The sequence below is a fragment of the Elephas maximus genome, chromosome 23, assembly GCF_024166365.1.
Source record: "Elephas maximus indicus isolate mEleMax1 chromosome 23, mEleMax1 primary haplotype, whole genome shotgun sequence".
Taxonomy (NCBI): Eukaryota; Metazoa; Chordata; class Mammalia; order Proboscidea; family Elephantidae; genus Elephas; species Elephas maximus.
This window is the reverse complement of record NC_064841.1, coordinates 51011250-51033427: the sequence shown is the minus strand read 5'-3', so window position 1 is coordinate 51033427 and position 22178 is coordinate 51011250. Positions and strand designations below refer to the sequence as shown.

Genomic DNA, 22178 nt, shown 5'->3' with positions numbered 1-22178 from the left:
AAGGTCCATTAATTACTACATAACTCTTTGACATCCTCCGGCTCTTAAGCCAGGAAGACTATTAACTGTCCTCTATCAGTTTCATATTTTTTAAGAGTGCTATCCAAATTGAACCTTCTAACAAATTTTTCCCATTCCTCTAAATATAATTACAAACATAGTGGACCTTACGCTTTCAAATATCTTCTTAAATAATTCTCTTTTGGTGGGTTATAAGCTCTGATTATCCAGTAGACATTTTAAAAAGGTTATTTTTTGCCTTTCTCTCTTCCATCCCCGAGGCGATACTCAATTTAGCACCTTCTCAGATACAAAAGGTCAGCAGTTCAAATCCACCAGCTAGCTACTCCTTGGAAATCCTACGGGGCAGTTCTACTCTGTCCAACAGGTCACTGTAAGTTGGAACCAACTTGATGGTACCTCACAACAACAACAAGATGCAATCTGAGGGCAATGGTGGTTCAGGGGTTCTATGCTAGAGACTTGAGTTTGATTCCAAGCAAGTGAAGCCTCATGTGCAGCCACCACCCATCTGTCAGTGGTGTTTTGTGTGCTGCCGTGATGCTATATGGTCGCTATGAGTTGGAATCGACTCAACAGCAGTGGGTTTTTGTTTTTTTTTTTAATGATGCTTTGTACTCAGTACAAAGGCCTGGCAATCTACGTCTGAAAATCAGCCAATGAAACCTTATGATCCACAACCAATCATAGGGATGATGCAGGACTGGGAAGCAGTTCCTTCTGTTGTGCATGGGGTCACCGTAAGTCAGGGGCCAACTCAATGGCAGCTAATAACAACAAGATAACAAGATGTAATCACCAAGAAAAATCTACTCACATTCCATAAACATGAGAAAATTTTTGTTTACACCTGAAGATACTGAAGAGCATCAGACCACACCTTTGAGACCTTTAGCATGAATCTACTGCCAAATTTACTTCTAGTATTCTATAGCCTGACGCACAAATGACCTATCCTCTTATTATGAGGAAGCTGATCTTCTTTTGCCTCTGCCCCTTTCCAAAGTTATGGGGCAGCATACCAAAGTACCCTCCTTATTGGTTTCCCAGGGCTGCCATAACAAAGTACCATAAACTGGGTGGCTTAAAACAACAGAAATGTTTTCTCCCAGTTCTGGAGGGTAGAAGTCTGAAATCAAGGTGCAGCATGGTTCCTTCCTTCTTGAGGGCTCAGAGAAAGAATCTGTCTATGCCCTTCTTCTAGCTTCTGGTAGTTGCAGGCAATCCTTGGTATTCCTTGGCTTATGGAAGCATTACTCCGGTCTCTGCCTTTGCCGTCACATTGCATTCTCCTTGTGTGTCCTGTGTCTGTGCCCTTATTTCCCTACACTTATAAGAATACTAGTCACTGGACTAGGGCCCACCCTAATCCTGTATGACTTCGTCTTAACTTAATCACATCTTCAAAGACCGTATTTCCAAATAAGGTCACATTCACAGGTTCTGGGGGTTAGGACTTCGACATGGCATCATCAACACAAATGACATAATCATCATGTAATTTTAGACCTTTGAAAATTTCAGCTCATTCTTACACCACCAAAGCTGCGATTCTTAGCTTCACTTCACCCCTCACCTATTTCATTGATCTAACTGATTACCCAACAAAACAGCTAATGTGAATAGGTCAAAAATGGAAAAGTTGACCTTCTGAGCTACCGTAATAGGCAACACTCAACTGAAGAGAGGGAAAGTCTGTGGAGGGAGTCAGTGAAGACGTGAGCAATCAGAGAATTGATTCAGCAATGAAAGAACCAAAGCATAAATGGGAGAATTAGTCCTAGCAAACATGACAAGAAAACAGGGAAAAGCAAGAATGAAGATAGAGATTTTAAGGCAGCAAAGAAGGGACTTGAAAAAAAAAAAGTCTAGAAAAATGAGTAATCACAGGAGTCCAAGTGGATACATTACAGCTAAGCTCAAGGCTCCAGAGGGACAAAGACTATCATTTATTCTATTTTGTATCCCAAATGTGTAACTCAGAGCCTGGCATATAAAGAGGGTAGAGAAGAAGCTGGAAGGGAGTTGGTGTTTACTGAGAACCCACTTGGTCAGGAACTTGACAAATGCCTCTTTGCTGATGTAAAGGCAGAAAGGTAGAGAGGAAAAAAGGGGATAAAAAGAACTGATAGAGTATGTATGTATATGAATATAAAAAACCAAAAAAATCAAACCCGTTGCTGTTGAGTCGATTCCAACTCATAGTGACCCTATTGGACAGAGTACAACTGCCCTACAGGGTTACCAAGGAACAGCTGGTGGATTCATACTGCTGACCTTTGGGTTAGCCGTCTGAGTTCTTAACCACTGTGCCACCGCATACATACATACACACACATACGCGCACACCCCTGTAAAACTTTGTGACTGGATTTCCTGTGTTTTTAATAATTTGACTCTGACTGCAATTTTAAAAGAGGAATTTCACAAATGTTTTATTAATAGTAGCATTACTGGAATAAATATTCAGGTTTCTAAGTTGGTAACTTCGAAAACCAACACTCATTTGTATATATATTTTCTAACATATTTGTTTCAAAAGTCATTTTTTAAAAACTTCATTGTCAGACAGTGGTACATTTGTTCATATTTATCTTCATGACCCTATCGCAATAGGAAAAACACTGAAAATGACAACTCAAAAGTCATATGTCTAGAAGAGGTAATATGAATCCTCATATTATATGTGGACACTAAAGTGCAGGTACTTCCATGTATTCCTTTTGACAAATAGGAACAATAATAACTGCACTAACCTATACTGGGCCGCTGCCATGAATTAGGAACTGCTTTAAGTTGTTCCTTGTTTGTGACACCATCAAGGCCCAGCAAAACTGTGAAAAGGTATTCTAATCAAAGAACTTGCTCACCCTTAAAATAACACTTTAATTTTTAAAAAATAAAACACGGTTACAATATACTTTATAAAATAGATGTTCCTCAAAAAGTTGACTGTAAAGTGAATTTCGCTTCACTGAGTCATGGTATCCCAGTGAATTTCATTGTAAAATTCTTTTCATTATAAAACTGAGAGATACATTCTAATAGGAAAAGTTCACACCCAAGACATAATAAAAAACAAACTAAAAAATACAGCAAACCATTAAAAATCACAAAAAGTAAAGGAAAAACAATTTTAAAATGAAATCTTAGTAACACAGTACCCAAAATAAGTCACAAAATGCAACTATCATGCCGAAGTAGAAAATGCTGTACAAGAAATGGCATTCTCCTGAGTGAACAGATACACATGGGAAGGAGATGTGTTCTGTGGCTTTCTTGCCTTTTAAATGCCCCAGTGCAACAAGAAGGAGTATAGTTATTCTGCTCATCTATTTTATTCATGGACACTATATTGTTGACTACCAAGACTCTGAAACCATAGAATATACCTGCACTTTTGGAAGCTTTCAGTATGGCTTATTTTTACTTATTTATTTTTCTGAATTGACTGATGTTTTGGGACTGAGCTGCATTTCCACTTCAAGTAGTTAAATAAAACAAGCTCATTTCATTTCAAGTTAATTGTATAAAAACAAACTCAAATGCTGAAAATTCCGCAATGAATACTGAAAATTCTAAACCAGGCACTATTCCTTTTCAACATAATTTGTATAAAATAGTAATAATAATTTGGTGTTGTTAGGTGCCATCAGTCAAATATGACACACTGTGACCCCATGGGACAGAGTAGAATTGCCCCACAGGGTTTCCTAGGCTATAATCTTTTATGGGAGCAAATCTTGAGGTCTCTTCTCCCTCAGAGCCACTGGGTGGATTGGAATTGGTTAGCAGCTGAGCCCTTAATCACCAACATTCATTCAGCATCCAGTATATGCCAGGCATTGTGTTAAGCACATTCCGTGGATTGCTTCATTTAATAAAACTGTCTTACTGAAGCTTTAGAAAAGTTACAAGTCACTTTTCAAAGACAGAACACGAAGCAGTGACAGAGCCAGGGTCTGAGGCTGGTGGCTTGAACCAGAGCCTGGATGACTACAGAGGGTCACATACTGTGAATGTGGATGTGGTGGAATGGTAGTTGCTATCTTTTTATACACCCTACAACACATTATCTCATTTAATATAAAGCAGTGGTTCCCAGGAACAGCAGAATCAGCATCACCTGTGAGCGTGTTAGAAATACAAATTCTTGAACCCTATCACAGACTTACTGATTCAGAAACTCTGGGGTTGGGATTCAGCAATCTGTTTTAATAGGCCTTTAGGTAATTCTGATACATGCTAAAGTGAGAGAACCACTGGTGAGGAAGGGAACTGAGGTTCAGTTATCACACAGAAAAGATTACAGGTAGTCCTCGGTTTACAAATGCCCACCTTATGTACAACTCACGGTTCGAACCAGCCCCTCTAAAGCCTATTATATTAAAAATGTGAGGTATATACAATGGCTTGTAATAACAAACATGGGCTACTTTGGGATGTGCTTCAAAACATTATTATTATTATACTGTATTATTATGTTAAAGATGTTTTAGTGTAGACAAACATTGACTAAATGATGTTAGACATGAACTGTACCTGTTTCTACTTATGTACAATCGACTTAAACACAGATTTAGGAATGGAACTTGTTTGTAATCCACTGACTACCTGTACTATATAAATTAGCAGCAAAGATAAGGTTTCTATGAGGTTAGTCTGATCCACCAAAAAGACCAATTTTCAAAGGCTCGCATGCATTTCAGAGATAGCTGTTATATAAGTTAATAATTCTGATGTATTAATTAAAATTCTGTAGGGTCTTGTCCTAGGAAATACTTTAAAAATCTAGTTGTAGGCACTCTAAGAATGTGAGATCAATAAATCTGCATTTGTTTGACCATATTATACTAGCTTAATTAAGACAGGCCTAACTTGGATTCATATAAAAGTAACTGCCCCTTTCTCCTACCTGAACTGTGAATCTAATCCAGATAGGAAACAAACAAACAAAAAACCTGTTGCTGTTGAGTCGGTTCTGACTCATAGCAACCCTACAGAACAGAGCAGAACTCCCCTACAGGGTTTCCAAGGAGCGGCTGGTAGATTTGAACTGCTGACCTTTTGGTTAGCAGCCTGAGCTCTTAACCACTGTGCCTCCAGGGTGACTCAATATTTCCATGTTAAAATATAAATGTGACTGTCTAGATCTCACAGGTTAGAAGTGGAAGACAGGTAAGATTGAGGATACTTTTGACACGTAAATTTGTACTGGGAACTCCTGAACAGGGATATTATAAATGGATCAGTGAATGCTGCCCACCAAGCAAGAATGACTGGTATGGTGATGGGTGGGGAGGAACACAGAGGCGAGGACAGGTAGGCATCGATAATATGCTATACTGGGCCCTGGGGTGGGGCCCCACAAGGCAGAAGGAAGGAGAAAGAGAGAGAAGAATAAACAATATGGCGCTTTCCTGCTTTGAAGCCTGAGAATGGCCTTGGTGTAGCCTATGCCAAAAACCAGAGGAAGGAGACAAGTGTCGGGATGGCACTAGCAACATTCACCAAAAGAGGAGCTCAAACCTGGACTGTGAGATGAAAGTGCAGAAGTCTGGGATGACACGCAGTTCCAAGCGTCAGGAAGTAAGGAATAAAAAGGTAAGCAGTAGGGAAAAAAAAAAAAGAAAAAAGCATACCTGGAAGGGACTGTTTAGCTCTTTACACTTGTGCCAAGAGAACCAAGTAACAAGAAACTCTCCTTGTAAATATGCCTCAACAGCATGCAGTTTCTACTCCAAAATCCCCTCTTGTGAGAATAGAGTTCATTTGTGCATGAGGATTGGCTGTTTGTGTTGGACTGAAATGGACCAGATGGGAGCAATGAAAATTGGTAAAAGAAGTAGTAGTGAGGGAAGGCCAAGACCAGGGGTGAAGTTTTCTCAGAAAGACCTCTCTTTTATGCCTTGGTATCAGATCCGGGGCGACCTTACCTTTCATACATCATCAGTATTTGCTTCACTGACCTAGGACTTAACTTTGGAGGACAATTCCAGCTCAGGTGAAGCCCTCTCATTCTGTTTATCAAAGACTCTTCCTGTTAGTTCTGAGGCACATATGATTTAAAGAGTATGTGTGAAAGGTGGAAACCCTGGTGGTGTAGTGGTTAAGTGCTACGGCTGCTAACCAAAGGGTCGGCGGTTTGAATCCGCCAGATGCTCCTTGGAAACTCTATGGGGCAGCTCTACTCTGTCCTATACGGTCACTAGGAGTCGGAATTGACTCGATGGCACTGGGTTTGGTTTTTTGTTTTGGTGTGAAAGGTGGAAGCCTTGGTGGTATAGTGGTTAAGAGCTATGGCTGCTAACCAAGAAGTTGGCAGTTCAAATCCTTGGAAACCATATGGAGCAATTCTACTCTCTCCTACAGGATCACTATGAGTTGGAACTGACTGGACAGCAATGAGTTTGGTTTGTGTGTGTGTGTGGAAGGTTGCCTTAAGAAGCTATCCATTCATGTCAAAGGATCTGGTACCCAGCGGCCTCTGAGGCACACCTCACTGCTTTATCTGAGAGGCAGACATCTGAGTCTGCTGTGGGACACTTTCTTGGAGTGGTACTCTGGAAACTGTGCCTTTAGTCTCCGGGACAGCATCAACCTATTCAATTTTTAAGGGAGGTTCCAGCATCTCATTAGGAAGTCAGTCCTGAATCAGGTTTTAAAGGTGAAGACATTTGGGTAACTCAGTCTCAGATTTAGTGGTTAACACTGGCAACATTTCATTAACTTAAAAATTACCCAGAGAAAGCTCTGTGAACTTAACCTAAGGTTGCTGATGTTGTTTTGGAGGGATTCATTGGTTATACTGAAATTAAGATTTTCAAAATGAAGTTTAAGATTCTTACAGGGTGGTAAAGCTGGTTCTATAATTTTATCAGATAATTAACAATTCCTTAGGGGTCACTCAAGATGATTATCTCCTTAAAGGAACACTCAATTTCAAGACAGCTCATATCAGGTATTTCTGCTTTCTATGAGTAAGGTAGCAGCATTGAGTTGGTCTGGTAAATCTTCCGAAGTTTCTTTTAATTGACATGCAATGCCTTCTCTGTTGACTTCTTGGTCGTAACGAACATTTTTGGTATAGGTCCATGATTCCTCATCTATAATTCCATATTCCAAAAAGCTGTGAAAACCAAGTTTGGTTGCAACTTACTTGGTGGTAATACCTGAACTCACTGGGTATAAAACTTGACCCGATTTGAAGCTATCTACCTTCGATAAAGTCATTATTTATCCTTAGTGTGAATATTCATAAGTTTCACTTTATTAATGAGAAATATGTGCTACATGATATATGGCTACTGCACATGCTACTTTTCTAAATTCCAAAAAAATCTGAATTCCAAAACACATCTGGCCCCAGAGATTTTGGATAATGGGTTATGGACCTGCATAGCTTTCTCTGGCTTATGGAGAACTGTTAGACCCAATCTCTCAGACTCAGGACTCAGCTAAATCCAACCCTGGAGGGCCAAGTAAATAGATTAGGTAGGAATTGGTGGTGGTGGTGGGGTATTAGGAAATGAGGACACATCTGGAGACTGAGAGACAGTAAGGAGATAGTGATGTCCCTGGGTGGTATAAATGGTTTGTACTTGACTGGTAACGAAAAGGTTAGTGATTCAAACCCACCTAACAGCATCGTGGAAGAAAAGGCCTGGCAACGTGCTTTCATAAAGATTATAGCCAAGAAAACCCTATGAAGCAGTTCTACTCTGTAACACGTGGAGTTGCCATGAGTCGCTATCGACTCAATGACACAAGATAGCAGTAACAAGGAGATGGCAGAATCCATAATGAAGGGGTGAAGAGACAAAATTTCTACTCATTGATGTGGCAGAGTTCGTTTTGGACTGAGGTTCAATGCTTCTACTAATTTTGCAAGCTCTGGCTAAGCGCTCCTGTAGACTAAAGGTAAACAGGTCAGTCGGTGAGATTCAGTTGGAGAAGCTGGATTGATCCCTGGAGAATCAGGTGGTTTGGTTAGAACTAGATGCTGCTGATTGTAAGCACCTAAACATATTCACAAAGCAGTGCTCTAAATTCAAGAAGGAATCTTTGTTTCAACTGTAGTTTCTATTCCTAGGAAACGTGCATTTCTGTCACTCTCAGCAGCATTAGAAATATGTCTGTCTTTTAAGTAGATTCTAATTGCTGGAGCACAAGTACCATGTCTTATCCATTCCTATGTTCTTGGCATTTAGCATAGTGCCTGGGACATGTTACGTATCCAACAAATGTTGGATGAGTGAATGAATGAAATGGTGAGTGAATGAAAGGCCTACCTAACCTAGGTCCTAACTGCGAGATCACAAGCACACGTAAGAGATGAGGTTAGGACCTGGGTCACATGTGCATGATGGTCTCACGTGTCAATACTGGAGATGGTAAGCATATTTACAGATCCCAACTTAGCACTGTTTTTCAATTAACTTCAAGACCACCATATTTCTACTAAGTTTAATTTATATTATCCCCTGAAGCATAGAAAGAAGGCAGATTTTGTTTACCGGGGAAGAAGGGAAGGAAACTTAAAGTTTCTTAGTAAGTAATGATGTCACAAGTCATAGAAGCAAGGAATTTCAGAGATGCAAAGGACTTTATAAGTCACCTGAAGTGTACAGCACTTAAATGGCTGGCCAAAGACATATGGGACTAGAACCACGTCTCCTAACTTTCCCAGATGAGCACTAGTTCTACACTACAAATGGGATGAAAGATTCTTGACTATCAGCATTCTATAAGACCATCTTACTTCTCATGGTATTTTCTTAAAGCGAAAATTTAAAAAATGTTAACACAGTAAAATCTCATTACTATGTCTTCTATAATAATCTTTTCACATAAGCTTATTTATTAATCAGTTGGCAGAAACAGAATAGTTATTCGAGAACTAAAAATCTCACAACATATACAAACACTCATTTACATATCAGACTGACTGCTTACCAAATTAATTAGAGTAAATGAGGTTTTACTGTGTACAAAGCCAAAGAATAAACAGATAAAGGACACTGCTGGATAATTTTAAGGTTTTTCTAGAAGTCCATGCAGTAGAAATCTGTCAAGTCCAGTAATTCAAGGTAACAGGAACTACTTACCACTGCCAGCACTTCCCTCTCTTTTGCTACGGGAACCTCCACTGCCATTTCTGCCAGATTTTATGCGCTAGAGTAATACGAAGACAGGGTTAAAAGAATAAGCAATGTTACTTCAAACTGAATAGAACTAAAAACTGATTTTAAAAGTTAGTAATACTGTACCTCTCTTAGGATTCACCAGTCTTATTACTACTTTCCTAAAACCTGGGTTCAAATTTATTATTACCCAAGAACTCACTCCACAGGAAAAAAGACTGAGTTGCTTTGTAAGCAAAGGTTTCAAAGCATGCCCTAAAAGATCTTGGATAGTCCCTCTTACAGAATATTCAAAATGACGATGTAGTTGAAAAATGCAGTATAAGCTTTGCTTACATAAACAACTGAAAAACCTAGTACAGTAAATTTTTCCTGATGTGAAGATTCAAGGCTTAAACACAGCTTAAGGGTGATGGAAGACAAGAGGAAGAGAATCTGTCAAAGGGATATTTCCTACACTAGTCACAATCTCTAATGGTTGGATCTGAAATATTTTTTGGAAAAAATATAAACTAGCATTTGAAATTCAACATTTAAAATAAAGGAACTATTAAAATCTTACAAAATAACTAAGATCTGTTAGGCCAACTACTTTCTTAGATGAAAACCCACCTTTAAAACATAAAAAATATCTTCAAGCTGTGATATTTGCAGGTTTGTTTTTGCATTTTATGGTTATTTTGTGTTCTAAGTATTAGAATTTATGTATTAACACTGAATCTGCCTCAAGTCATACTTCCAAATTTTCATATGTATAATGGTTTTATTGCCCACAGGATAGTTAGTGGACAGAAATAGACATCTTTTGATAAATATTTATTCTATTAATTGAATTAAAACACCTTAAGGTTGATATTTTATTTAAATTTTCAATAATGTTAGCATAACTTCATATTTAATTCAAAGGTAAATAAACCCCTTCGACCTTGACAACTCTCCAGATATTTATAAATTATTAGATCATGGATGAGGTTACCGACATTGTGGTCTGCTAGAAAGAAAAATTCCTTTCAATAATTTAAGGCTCATTTCTGTAAAGTGAAATGCTCTCCTCAAACTTAGGACTTTCAAATATATGTAAACATACTCAAGTTTTTTTTCTTCTGTTAAAAAAGGAACCTTTCTTGAAACTTTGTTCTGCCATAGCCTCACCAATACCCTTGCCTTCAGAGACAAAAAATCTTAAAAAGATGTAATAAAATAAGAATTTAAACATCGGAAGTCTGATTTTATTTCAAAGCTGAATTTTCATCTATGTACAGATTGGTCATTTCCAGCATACATTAAAGAATTATGCAGTGCTAAATAATTATTATTTTTTTCTAAATAATTAGAACTAATAAAAACAAATGCCCATATAACTTTTGAAAAATTTTCAAATCAAACATGTAACAGATCTTGCAGTAGCCATAAATTTAGAATAGGACATTTTAGGAAAGTGAGCATTTTTCATGATCATTACATTCTTTACTCCCACTAGACCTGTTCTTTGCCCTCATACAGAACTTTCCAATCCCTTGACCCTCATTCACCTTCTCTAAATAGTCTCAAATCTTCACTTTTTATCCCAGCCTAGAATCCACCACTTTAAATACACTGACATCAGTGCCTTCAAGTCCCTCGCCTGCCCTCTTGTCGTTCTGGATGGATTCAATAGCTTGCCTTTTTCCTCTCCTACTCCCAGGACTATGTGCCCTGCTGGAGAAAAACCACATACCACATAGACCGGTGCCAGCCTCAAGTGGGCCTCCCCACTGCTTGCCAGTCCTTCCACATATGAGTTCCTGGTCAGATCCAGCTCACATCTTCAACATGTTTCTAAACACATTTTATCCTCTTCACTTTGGGCAAATTAGTGCCCCTCCTAATCCACTGGTAAAAAAGGCAGGTTTCTCACTCAACTACCTGCATTTCCCTGAATATGCCAGCCCTCTTCCCTAGTGAATTTATTCAGGGTATCCCCTATGTCTGCAATGCCCTTCCTCATCTTCTTCACAAATTCCTACAGGTAATCCTGTAAGGTTGGGTGCTGTCCTCATCTCAAGGGAAACTTCCTGTCTGTCCCAATGGGGCTCGTTCAGTGTGCTCATCAGCACTCAGAGCCCTCATCACGCTGGATAACCATAGTCTGCTTGTTTACCTTTCTCCTTCCTCACCCTCCTGTAGGCCGAAACCAAACCAAACCCATTGCCACTGAGTCAATTCCGACTCAGAGTAGAACTGCCCCATACAGTTTCCAAGGAGGACCTGGTGGATTCGAACTGACCTTTTGGTTAGCAGCTGTAGCACTTAACCACTATGCCACCAGGGTTTTTTTTTATCCTCTCTTCCAACTGAATACCTGTTTGCAGTTCAAAACCAATGAATTCACCATAAACAGTATGAGTCCCTTTGGGGCTGTAGCAATGGCTTTCTGTGAAACTTACTACTACTTAAAAACAGAAAAGGCAATTTCAAAAGTAAAACCAAAGCATTTATCAAAACATTCATTTGATAAGGTTCTAAGTTCAAAGAAACACGAACTGTAAAGATTCAAGGTTTTACCTCTCATATAATTTACGTTATATAGGAATCAACTCGACGGCACTGGGTTACTGGGTTAGGTTTGATCACTAATGTTTTCCAATAAGATACAACTTCTTCCTTAGTAGATGCAAAGGAAAGCCCTCCAGGGACAGAGCTGTGCTCCCACAACTTGGAATTGCCTGTGGACAGATCAGACTTCAGGATTCAGCCCACTGTATTCTGGAGCTGGCCTATGAGCTGGTCTTGCCCTTCAAGTGTGTGGTAAGAAGAAAAGCGGGCCTGAGGAACTACAACCTTTCGTGGCTAGGTAGAGTAGGAGCAGCCGGAGAGGTAGGAGGAAAACCAGGGAAGTAGGGTGTGTGTCAGAGGCTGAACAGACTGCTGCTGCATCAGGCAAAGTAAAATGAAAAAAATGTCCATTATTTTTATAAGACAGAGGTGATCAATCTCAGGTTAATTTTAGCTAAATGGAATGGAAGGAATCAAGATTAGATTAGTTTGAAGGGTGGGGACGTGAGAAAATAAATATCAAGTGTAGATAACTTATTGTAGATATATGGCTGTGAGGAAAAGTAACTGCAGCAGGAGCAGATCCAGATTTTGTGGGACCTGAGATTATACAGGACTCCCTTGGTGGTGCATATTGTTAATGTGCTTGGCTGCTAACCAAAAGGCTGGAGGCTGGAGTTTACCCAGAGATGCCTATGAAGAAAGGCCTGGTGATCTACTTCCAAAAAACCAGTCATTGAAAACCCTATGGAGCACAGTTCTACTCTGCAACATACAGGGGCGCCATGAGTCAGAGTCAACTTGACAGCAATTCGTTTGGTTTTGGTTTTTGAAAGCTTATACAATTTGGGAGGAGCCTTCTGAAGGAAAAGAATACAAAATACAGAAATAAAAATTTATTTATTGCCAATGCAAATAAGGGGCCTGATACTTAAGCTCCCTTAGCTGCACTGTCAATCCACTTCTCTGTGGCAGCAGACACATATGTCGAGAACTATTGGATGTGGCTCTGCTGGAGCCAGGTCCTGTCTTCTATTGATACATTGACACATAATTCTACCTCAGGATCTAGCACAACCCTAAATGCCCTTTAGGAGCAGGATACATGTTAGTGAGATAATAAACATAGTTCTATTAGTGTTCTAATTACATGATATATGAAGACTTGGAATAGAAGTACTTATTCTATCTTCTCAGAGTTTAAACACTTGAAAAAGTTCACAGACATTCCTACTCATTTTAGAGTGATGTGAGATAAGTCCTGATGGTAGGTAAGACTGGAAGCATTGAAACAATGATTGATAAAAAGGATTCTCATCACATCGATTCTAAAATGTGAAAGAAACAGCCACAGGATGGAGTATGGAACAAAAAAGTGATGTAGATCTGTGTTTACTGACATGGAAAGCTGTCCATGCCATGTTGTTGAGTGGTGAAAAGCAGGTTATAAAGCAGTTTTTTGTAAAATCCCAGTTTTGTAAGAAAAAAAACTATTCTTATATACATGTAAAAATGCGTGGGAGGATATATACCAAAATCCTAAACGTGAGTAATCAAAGATGGGATGAGTGATTTTCACTTTTTTAAATACATTTTTATTGAAACTAAAAAAAAAGAAAAAAACTATCGAAGTAATTTGTCTGAATATGAAAAAAGATCGTGTTCCTATTCTGAACAAAGTATGATGCCATTTCCATTAAAAAAAAAAATGAGTTACAGAATACAGAAGCAAAGTAGATATTTGTAAAAATAATGGAACATATTAATGTTCGGAGAGAAAATAAATATTTCTTCCCTTTAAACCTACTCTTCAATATGAATAACACCATAAATGTAATATATTACTCTTCTAGAACTGGAATAAAATCAGAACCTTTACAAGTTAGATGGACCCATACAGATCACTTGGAACTGTGCAACTCACAGTGAAGTCTGAAAACCACTGGTGGCTTGCAAACTGTTACCTCTCTGTGATGAGATGAGTATGGAAATCAAGAGGAAGCGTTTGAAAATGTCCAGCAATTTGCACTGCCAAGCATCCAAGTGCATGTTCATTTTTCTAGAAATTTGTTTTTACTGTATTTTGACAAAGTATTGGTCAGTGACAGATGAGAAAAAACTGCTTCACCACAGACACTGTGAGAAGTACTGACCTAGCAGACTATCCTCATTTTACAGCTAACGAAAATGAGGCTCAGGAAGTGACTAATGGTCAAGTCAGGAAACAGTCCCGTCTATCATACTGTGCTACTTCTATCATATAATAATTGGATTTTTATCCACTGGAATGGGGACAGTTACTTGTTACCCAGTTAAAGATTCTTAAGAAAACTAGCTGTGTCTTAAAATTCAAGAGAAATAGAATTTAAAATATCTTTTAGTGGCTTCAACTCCAAAGAATTCAGAAGCATGGCCTTTACATCCTGGCATCAGACCTCTGCTCACACTTCTTCCCCCCCACTCCAAACTCCAAGTGTCCAAGTCATACCTACTCCAAACACTAGCTTCTCCAAGAACTAGCCAGGATCCCCTTGTGTGGGGCCAAATTCCTCCACCTCTCAATTCCTGCAGCTCTTGATGGTCACCTCACATGCCACATCTCTCTTTGAGCTCTATGGCAGAATAACTGGGGTTCATCTCATTTGCCATCATGCTGTGAGACCTTAAGCACTATGCCAACTCTTCTGCATCACTGTATCTTCCATGATGCCTAGTGTAACCACTGCACAAGTAGATTTTAATACATATTTCTGGAGTAAACAAACTAAGAAACTAACACAAGGCAATGCAAGAAAACGCTTGAAATCAATGGCCTTTAAGAAAAGAAGTGAATGGCAATGTTACCCTGGAAAACATAATCAATGCCCAAATCAGTACAAATTTGATTCCAAGGATATATACTATATTCAGTACTTTTTTTGTGTGTGAATTTTGTAAATGCAATGTATACAATGTGTAAGATAATCTGGTAACTTCTATTGCTTATATCAACTTTTTTGAATTTAGAGTTTTTCTGCACATACAGGGTCACTACGAGTCGGAATCGACTCGACGGCACTGGGTTTGCTTTTTTTGGTTTTTGTATACATGCAGTCCCCGGATTATGAACGAGTTCCATTTCTAAATCTGTCTTTAAGTTAACTCTGTATGTAAGTCAGAAAAGTTAGGTATGGCTCTTATTTAATGTCGGTCAAATGTTTGTCTTAGTTATAATATATAGTGTACCTCTCTATGCATAAAAAACATCACAGGAACACTTTCAGATACACTAAAGCATCTTTAACATAATACAGTAATACTAATGTTTTGATATGCGTCATAAAGTAGCACCCATTTGTTATTATGAACCATTGTATGTACCTCCAATTTTTAACATAAGCTTTACGGGGGCTGGTTTGTAACTATGAGTTGTACATAAGTCGGACATTCATAACCCAGGGCTGTCTGTACTTAGTTTAAAGCCAAGCCTTTATGAGACCTTTCTACTGAATATCTTTCCTTTCAAGAAATATAACCAAAAGAACTTCATTTAACTAGGTTATATACTTATTTTCACTTTTAGTAATAACTGAAAATTCAGGAGTAAATATTATATTTTATATTAATTTTGAATGTCATATATTTTGTAAATGTGGCCAAATGAAAATATTTTTTGAAATTCTTTGCTGATTTTTTGAGAGAAAAATGGCAAATACTGATTCAGCATTTGCCTATTTGAATATTCTGAAAATTTAGAAATTTGATTTTAAAATTGGCATTATTATACTTCTATTTTTGAACTAGCAGGTAACTTTCCATGTTTTGTAAATAATTTATCTAATCACTTTTCCTTCAAATAGCTTCCTTTTGTTTTCTAATCCTCTTTGGTATTTAGTTGATATTTATCATTTCCTTTTTAGAATTTAAAACATTTGATTGCCAATTCCTGCTCTTCCCATTATGCTCTTTTCCAGGTCTACAATCTAACTTGGACAGACTTCCCTGAGGGTAATTCTTTTTTCATGTTTAGTGAAGCAGAAAAGCAAAATTTCTTTTAAAAAACAGCATTAACAAGGGCTCAGTGTTCTGACATGAGGGGAAGAGAGTCTTTGTGCCTGCAATTGCTTAATTCTGGCATGAATGAATGTACACTATGCGAGGTTTTCCTCTTACTCAGGAATGTGGGCCCCAAGCACAAGGGGGAGAAATCTTCCTTCCAAAAATAATTCTAGGAAGAGGGCTATTTTCTCTTAAGAAAAACTAGTGTATATAAAACTTTAGCTTTAATATCCTAAAATACGAGCTATCCTGACCCACAAAAATCTGAGTCAGTTTATCGTTCTTTCTTAGATCTACACAAATCCGTTTCCACTTTTAAACAATTTTTAAAAATTCCAGGCATGATTTATTTTATGCCTTCTTTATTTGTTTGCTTTTTCTTAAATCAGATTCCATATCCTGAGCTGGTTATTTGATTGTTGCAAAGTGACTCTTTGAGGGCATATACTCTAGGTCAGTGCTTCTCCAACTTCAGTGTACCAAAATCACCTGGCAAACTTGTTAAAAACACATAAGCACACAGATTCCTGGGCCCCACACAGATTTTAATTCATTAGGTCTGGGTTAGGGTACGAGATTTTGAAATTATAATAAGCTCCCAGGTTATTTCCATGCCACTGGTTCAGAGACCACACTTTGAATAACACCATTCTAAGACATGTGCACTCAAATTATGTTGGGCTGATACCAGAATACATTTTAATTCAGAAGTTACTAACTTGGGGAAGTATTTTAAGCAGTGTAAGAATAAATAAAGAATATATATAAACTGAAAATAATTACTGGAATCATCTATTCATCCTCCATTCAAAAGGTAACAAGGCCTGGTAGTTAAGAGCCTGGACTTGGAGCCAATCTGCCTGAACTTGAATTTCAGGTCTGTCTGCTGATAGCTATGGCTTGGAGCTAGTTTCTTAATTACTATGGGTCTCAGTTTTTTCATCTGGAAAAAAACAGCCATAATAATGCTTACTTCATAGGATTACTGTGATGATTAAACTAATGAATATATATAAATGTTTAGAACACTGCCTGCGCTTATCATGCAATGAGAGCAGTAATAAACTCTACCAAAAGAGGCACTGATGAACTACAGTGAGATGTTAAAAATTTGGACTAAGATACAACACTCGATAATTTAAATGCATCAGTGATAACTCCTATGAATTTGCTATTCTTAATAGTCATGAGAAAATTTTCTCAGTTCAACACAAAAATTATTTGCAGTTAATGAATCAGTTATTTGTTGAAAAATGGGTATCCCTAAACTTCCTGGGGGTACTGACAAATGCTTTGTTCCCATGAGTTTTTAAATAAGAAAAAAAAAAAAAAAAAGTTTGTTCCCATGAGTTTTTAAATACTTTCCCTAAAATACAGTTGACACTATTAATTTGCATCATACTTATGAAAATAACACTTACTAGGCAAAGTGTTTATTTTTTCTAAATATACTCAGTAGAAACTCTAATGTTTCACCATAAAAAGGTAGTTTTATTTTTCGAAAGTACTGATAAATATGCAAAGAGCTCAGGAGTATGAGAGAAATAGAATAAAGCTGACTATATTAAAAGAATATATAAATATTTTGATGGAAAAGGAATTGAGAATTAAGGAAAAAAGCAGTTTTAACTGCATCCATATATTCATTTATAATAGTAAAATTAATTAGTCCATGTGAATACTAGTCCGTATTTGTCAGCAGGATGAAAGAAAAGAGTTTAACAATATGCGAAGAGAATGTGATAAGGGAAGAAGGCAAAGGGGGAGAGGAAGCAAGTGTAAAGTTGAGTCACAAGTACTATAAAGACCAAAAAAGAGAGAAATGTACCTATCAATGGCTCAACTGAGATATAATGAAAAAATGGAAAAATTAAAAGGTAAAGTACAAGATACTTCTGTGTAAAAGTAATTCTGCCTCTCTTTAAAAGGGAAAGTTTTAACGTTCACCACTCAAGTTAATTCCCTAGGAATTCCTTGAAATCAATGTTTTCTAAAGTCTGAATTACGATCCCTTGTGACCTGGCTGCAAGGAAGTACTGAGGGAATTAGAAAGCTACTTCTTGTCTTTTAAGAGTCAACAGTAGAAGTCTGCTAAAGCAGAGATGGTAATGCATAGACCAATTTTTATATTTAAGGTTACAAGTGTATTACACATGACCCGTAACTTGTATTAGTTTTATTCATCGTTCGGTGTAACTAACTTAAACTGCTGATAGTTAAACTCACGAAGTCTTAAGAGTTTGACTCTGTCCACACGCACCTATGGTACTATACTTGGTAGATTTACATAACAAATTTTGAATTCTAAATAATGTTCTTGGCTTGAAATATACTTTTTTTTTATTATACTTAATGAAACAAATTTCATAGTGATTATGATGACTATTATGATACCAGTTTAAACTTTACAGAGCTATTATACAGGCTATCTAGTCTTCACAGGAGGTTTTGACTCTATACCCTAGCACAGCATTTTAATATCAATTTGATATTTCACAGAAATTCTTCTACCATTGATACTGTTAAAGATCACATCTGAAGAGCATAAATAAGATAACCACTTCTTGAAAGCAAATATAGAATTTTGATTCTGTCCATATCTAAGATAATTAAAGTCTTGGAAAAGTCCTTTATCACTATATTTTTTGCAACAAAAAAAGAAAATCAATTTAATTCCTCTCTCAAAGCTATATTTCCAATACAGCAACATAGGCTTCAAGAATATATTTTCTTCTTATGAAAGACATATAGTAAAAATCATATTAAAAATCCTAAACTCAAACTTATAGAAATTATTCTTTTAAAGAAGTAAAAATAAGAACATTGTTTTCCACATACTGTATGAAAAATAAAATATAGTTAAAGTGCTTCCATATTAATATTATTCTCAGGGCTATGCTCTACTTATATAATGCAACAGTGTAAAGAAAAAGTACTACTGTGTACAAGTAACTGCTGCTTATTCTCCATGAGCCATGGGACTTTCCGATTAAAATTAAGTCTTCAAATTAACCCTGAGTTATTTCACACTGTAGAAAACTACAATTATATGTCTCTTAGTAGTTATTCACCAGAGACTACACTAAATCCATTGCTTTGACAGAATTTTATCTTAAAACTAGAATTTTATCTATACCTCCTATTACGCTATAGCATATATATATATTTCAATTGTTTTTCTGACAGAGGCTCCCAACATCAGTCATTCGAACTACAGAAGGCTGGCATTTTGAAAATTAACAGACAGCAATTTCTGGCCCGTGTGAGATACCTGTTCCTTTATTTCTTTCATTTTTTCCAATCTCTTGAGTTTTGTTGCATATTCTTGAACTTCTTTTAATCCGATATCTGTGCAGAGACGAACCAAGAAACGCAAACCTAAATTGTGAAAAATATTTTTAGGAATGTTTTTATGCTCAGGGTTAAAAACACAAGCAATCAATAAAATCAATCTTTTGGGACTCAGGAATGATGCTCATAAACAGTGTTTCTCTCTTGAAAAATAATTAGTCTTCTCATTCTCTAGACCTGGGAGAACTGTCCTTTAGACTTTGTCCATACGCCCTGCCCTCATGCTGCAGATCCTAGAAGGAACATTAGCACAAGGACAGTGCTAGGAGAGAATTTAAAAGGCAGATGCAGCAGTGGCTAATGTTCTGATTTGGAACCTAAATAGGCTACTGAATTTACTGCTAGCCCTTACTGGCAGTTTCAGAAATGGTATCAGAAGTTACAATAGAGACTAGGCTAAAAAATGTGGGCAGTTTGTACCTACCATCACAAAAAAGTTACTAATAAGTGTTTTTTCTCTTTAAAATTTTAATGCTGATAGATTCATTCTTTTAATAAATATTCACACTATAAGCCAAGCACTGGGAATGTAAAAAAGATATATTTTATACTCATTGCACTTAGAGTTGATACCAAATATATGTAAAATAACTACAACACAGAATGGCAATGATCACTTCTGAATTCAGTATCCAGTTGATGAACCAGAACATTACCAACACCTTGCCTCTGACTATGTGTTCTTCTTCATCCCATTCCTATACCTCCACCCCTGAATTTTACATTTTTATTATTTCCTTGCTTAAAAAAAACAACAAAAACCTTTTTACAACTTCTATACATATCTCCAAATGAGGTACTGTTTAGTTTTGCTGACAGTTTGTCGTACTGTGGGGGCTTGTGTGTTGCTGTGATGCTGGAAGCTATGCCACCGGTATTCAGATACCAGCAGGGTCACCCATGGAGGACAGGTTTCAGCTAAGCTTCCAGACTAAGACAGACTAGGAAGAAGGAGGCAGTCTACTTCTGAAAAGCATTAGCCAGTGAAAACCCATAAAGATTACAACCTAAAAAGCCCTATGCGGCAGTTCTACTCTGTCACATAGGGTCACTATGTGTCATAATTGACTTGATAGCACCTAACAACAACAGTCCCCTTCTGGAGTCCCTGGGTGGTGCAAACTGGAACACGTTTGGCTGCTAACCAAAAAGCTGGCCAGTAGAGGCCACCCAGAGATAGAAAGGACTGGCGATGTACTTTTGAAAAATCACCCACTGAAAACTGTATAAGGAACCTTACAGGACAGTGTGAGTTTATGTCAGTGGGGGAGGAACAACTCAGAAAAGGAAGGTGAGAATGGTTGCACAGGTATTTTTGTAAGTTTGCTATGCTTTTTTTTTTTTTTTTTACAGCAACATGAGGAAGAGGATTGTCATGATGGCGCTTGTGAGGGTGCCTCACGGCGGGGGGGGGGCAGGGTGGAGTCGGCAAACAAATGCAGAAAGGCACGTTATTTGCGTAAAAATATGGTAATCAATGTCACTGAATTGTACCTGTAGAAACAGATGAACTGGTGTATGTTTTGCTGTGTATATTATCAAAAACAACAAAATTAAAAAGAAAAAAAAGGAAACTTTGTGGAGCAGTTCTACTCTGACACACATAGACTCAACTCCACAGCAACTGGTTTTTTGGTTAGTGGATGTAAAGTGGCATCCCATTGTGGTTTTGATTTCCATTTCCTTAAGGACTAGTGCCGCTAAGCATCTTTTCATGTGCTTGTTGGTCATTTGTATACCTTCTTTGGAGAAATGTATATTCAAGTTCTTTGCTCATTTAATTGAGGTGTCTGTCTTTTTGTTGTTGAGTTGTAAGAGTCCTTTGTATTATTACGGATTCTAGACCCTTAAAAGATGTATGATTTGCAAATATTTTCTCCCATTCTGTAAGCTGTCTTTTCAATTTCTTGATAATGTCCTTTGCTGCACAAAAGGTTTAAACTCAATGAAGTCTAAAAAATTTTTTTTTCTTGTTACTTATACTTTTGGTGTCATTTCTAAGAATCCATGGTCAAATTCAAGGCCATGAAGATTTACTCCTATGTTTTCTTCTAAGAGTTTTATGGTTTTAGCTCTTACATTTAGGGCATTGGTCCACTTTGAGTTAGTTTTTGCATGTGGTGTGAGGTAGGGTTACAACTTCATTCTTCTGCATGTGGAAATCCAGTTGTTCCAGCATGCCATTTGTTGAAAAGATTATTCTTTCCCCACTGAATGGACTTAGCATTCTTCTGCCAATTGAAAATCAATTGGCCATAGTACATGGGTTTATTTCTAGATTCTCAGCTCTATTTCATTGGTCTTTATGTCTACCTACATACCAGTACCACACTTTGTTTACCTGGGACCCTTGCAATTTCACATAAAATTTTTTTTAATTGTGGTAAAAACATACATATCAAAACATCTGCCAATTCAACAATCTCTACACTCAGTGACATTGATTACATTCTTCCTGTTGTGCAACCATTAATCATATGAATTTAAAAACTGCCTTTTCCATTTCTGGAAAAAAAGAGTATGGGAATTTCAATAAGAATTGTGTAGAAACTATAGATTGCTTTGTGTAGTATTAGAGTGTTCTCATTCATGAGCTCTGGATGTCTTTCCATTTATTTAGGGCTTCTTTAATTTCTTTCGGCAATGTTCTATAGTTTTCAATGTACAAGGCTTTTACCTCCTTGGTTAAACTTATTCCTAGGCATTTTATTCTTTTAGACATTATTATAAATGGAATTTTCTTAATTTCCTTTTGAAATAGTTTGTTGCTGTTGTATAGAAACACAACTGATTTTTGCATGTTGATCTTGTACCCTGAACTTTGCTCAATTCATTTGTTAGTTCTAGTAGCTTTCTTGGGGGAATTTTGGGATTTTCCGTATATAGAACCATGTTATCTGCAAACAGTTTTATTTCTTCTTTGGATGCCTTTTCTTTTTTTCTTGCCTAAAACTCTGGCTAGAACTTTCAGCACAATGTTGAACAGCAGTGGTGAAAGCAGTCATTCTTGTCTTGTTCCTGATCTTAGAGGGAAAGCTATCAATCTTTAACCACTCCATCTGATGTTAGCTATGGGTTTTTATAAATGCC

At 37.2% G+C, this 22178-nt stretch overlaps 1 protein-coding gene across 5 annotated transcripts in view; it reads right to left on the bottom strand.

The window, feature by feature from the left end:
* IFT88 (intraflagellar transport 88) overlaps positions 1–22178 on the bottom strand; it is a 240607-nt gene that overhangs the window by 18911 nt on the left and 199518 nt on the right. For all 5 annotated transcript variants that reach the window (XM_049867325.1, XM_049867329.1, XM_049867328.1 and 2 more), the window contains 2 exons: positions 19009–19115; positions 9129–9195 (listed from right to left, as the gene is read on the bottom strand). In XM_049867325.1, coding sequence (XP_049723282.1) covers positions 9129–9195; positions 19009–19115 — 174 coding nt within the window. The remainder of the gene's footprint in view (positions 1–9128; positions 9196–19008; positions 19116–22178) is intronic.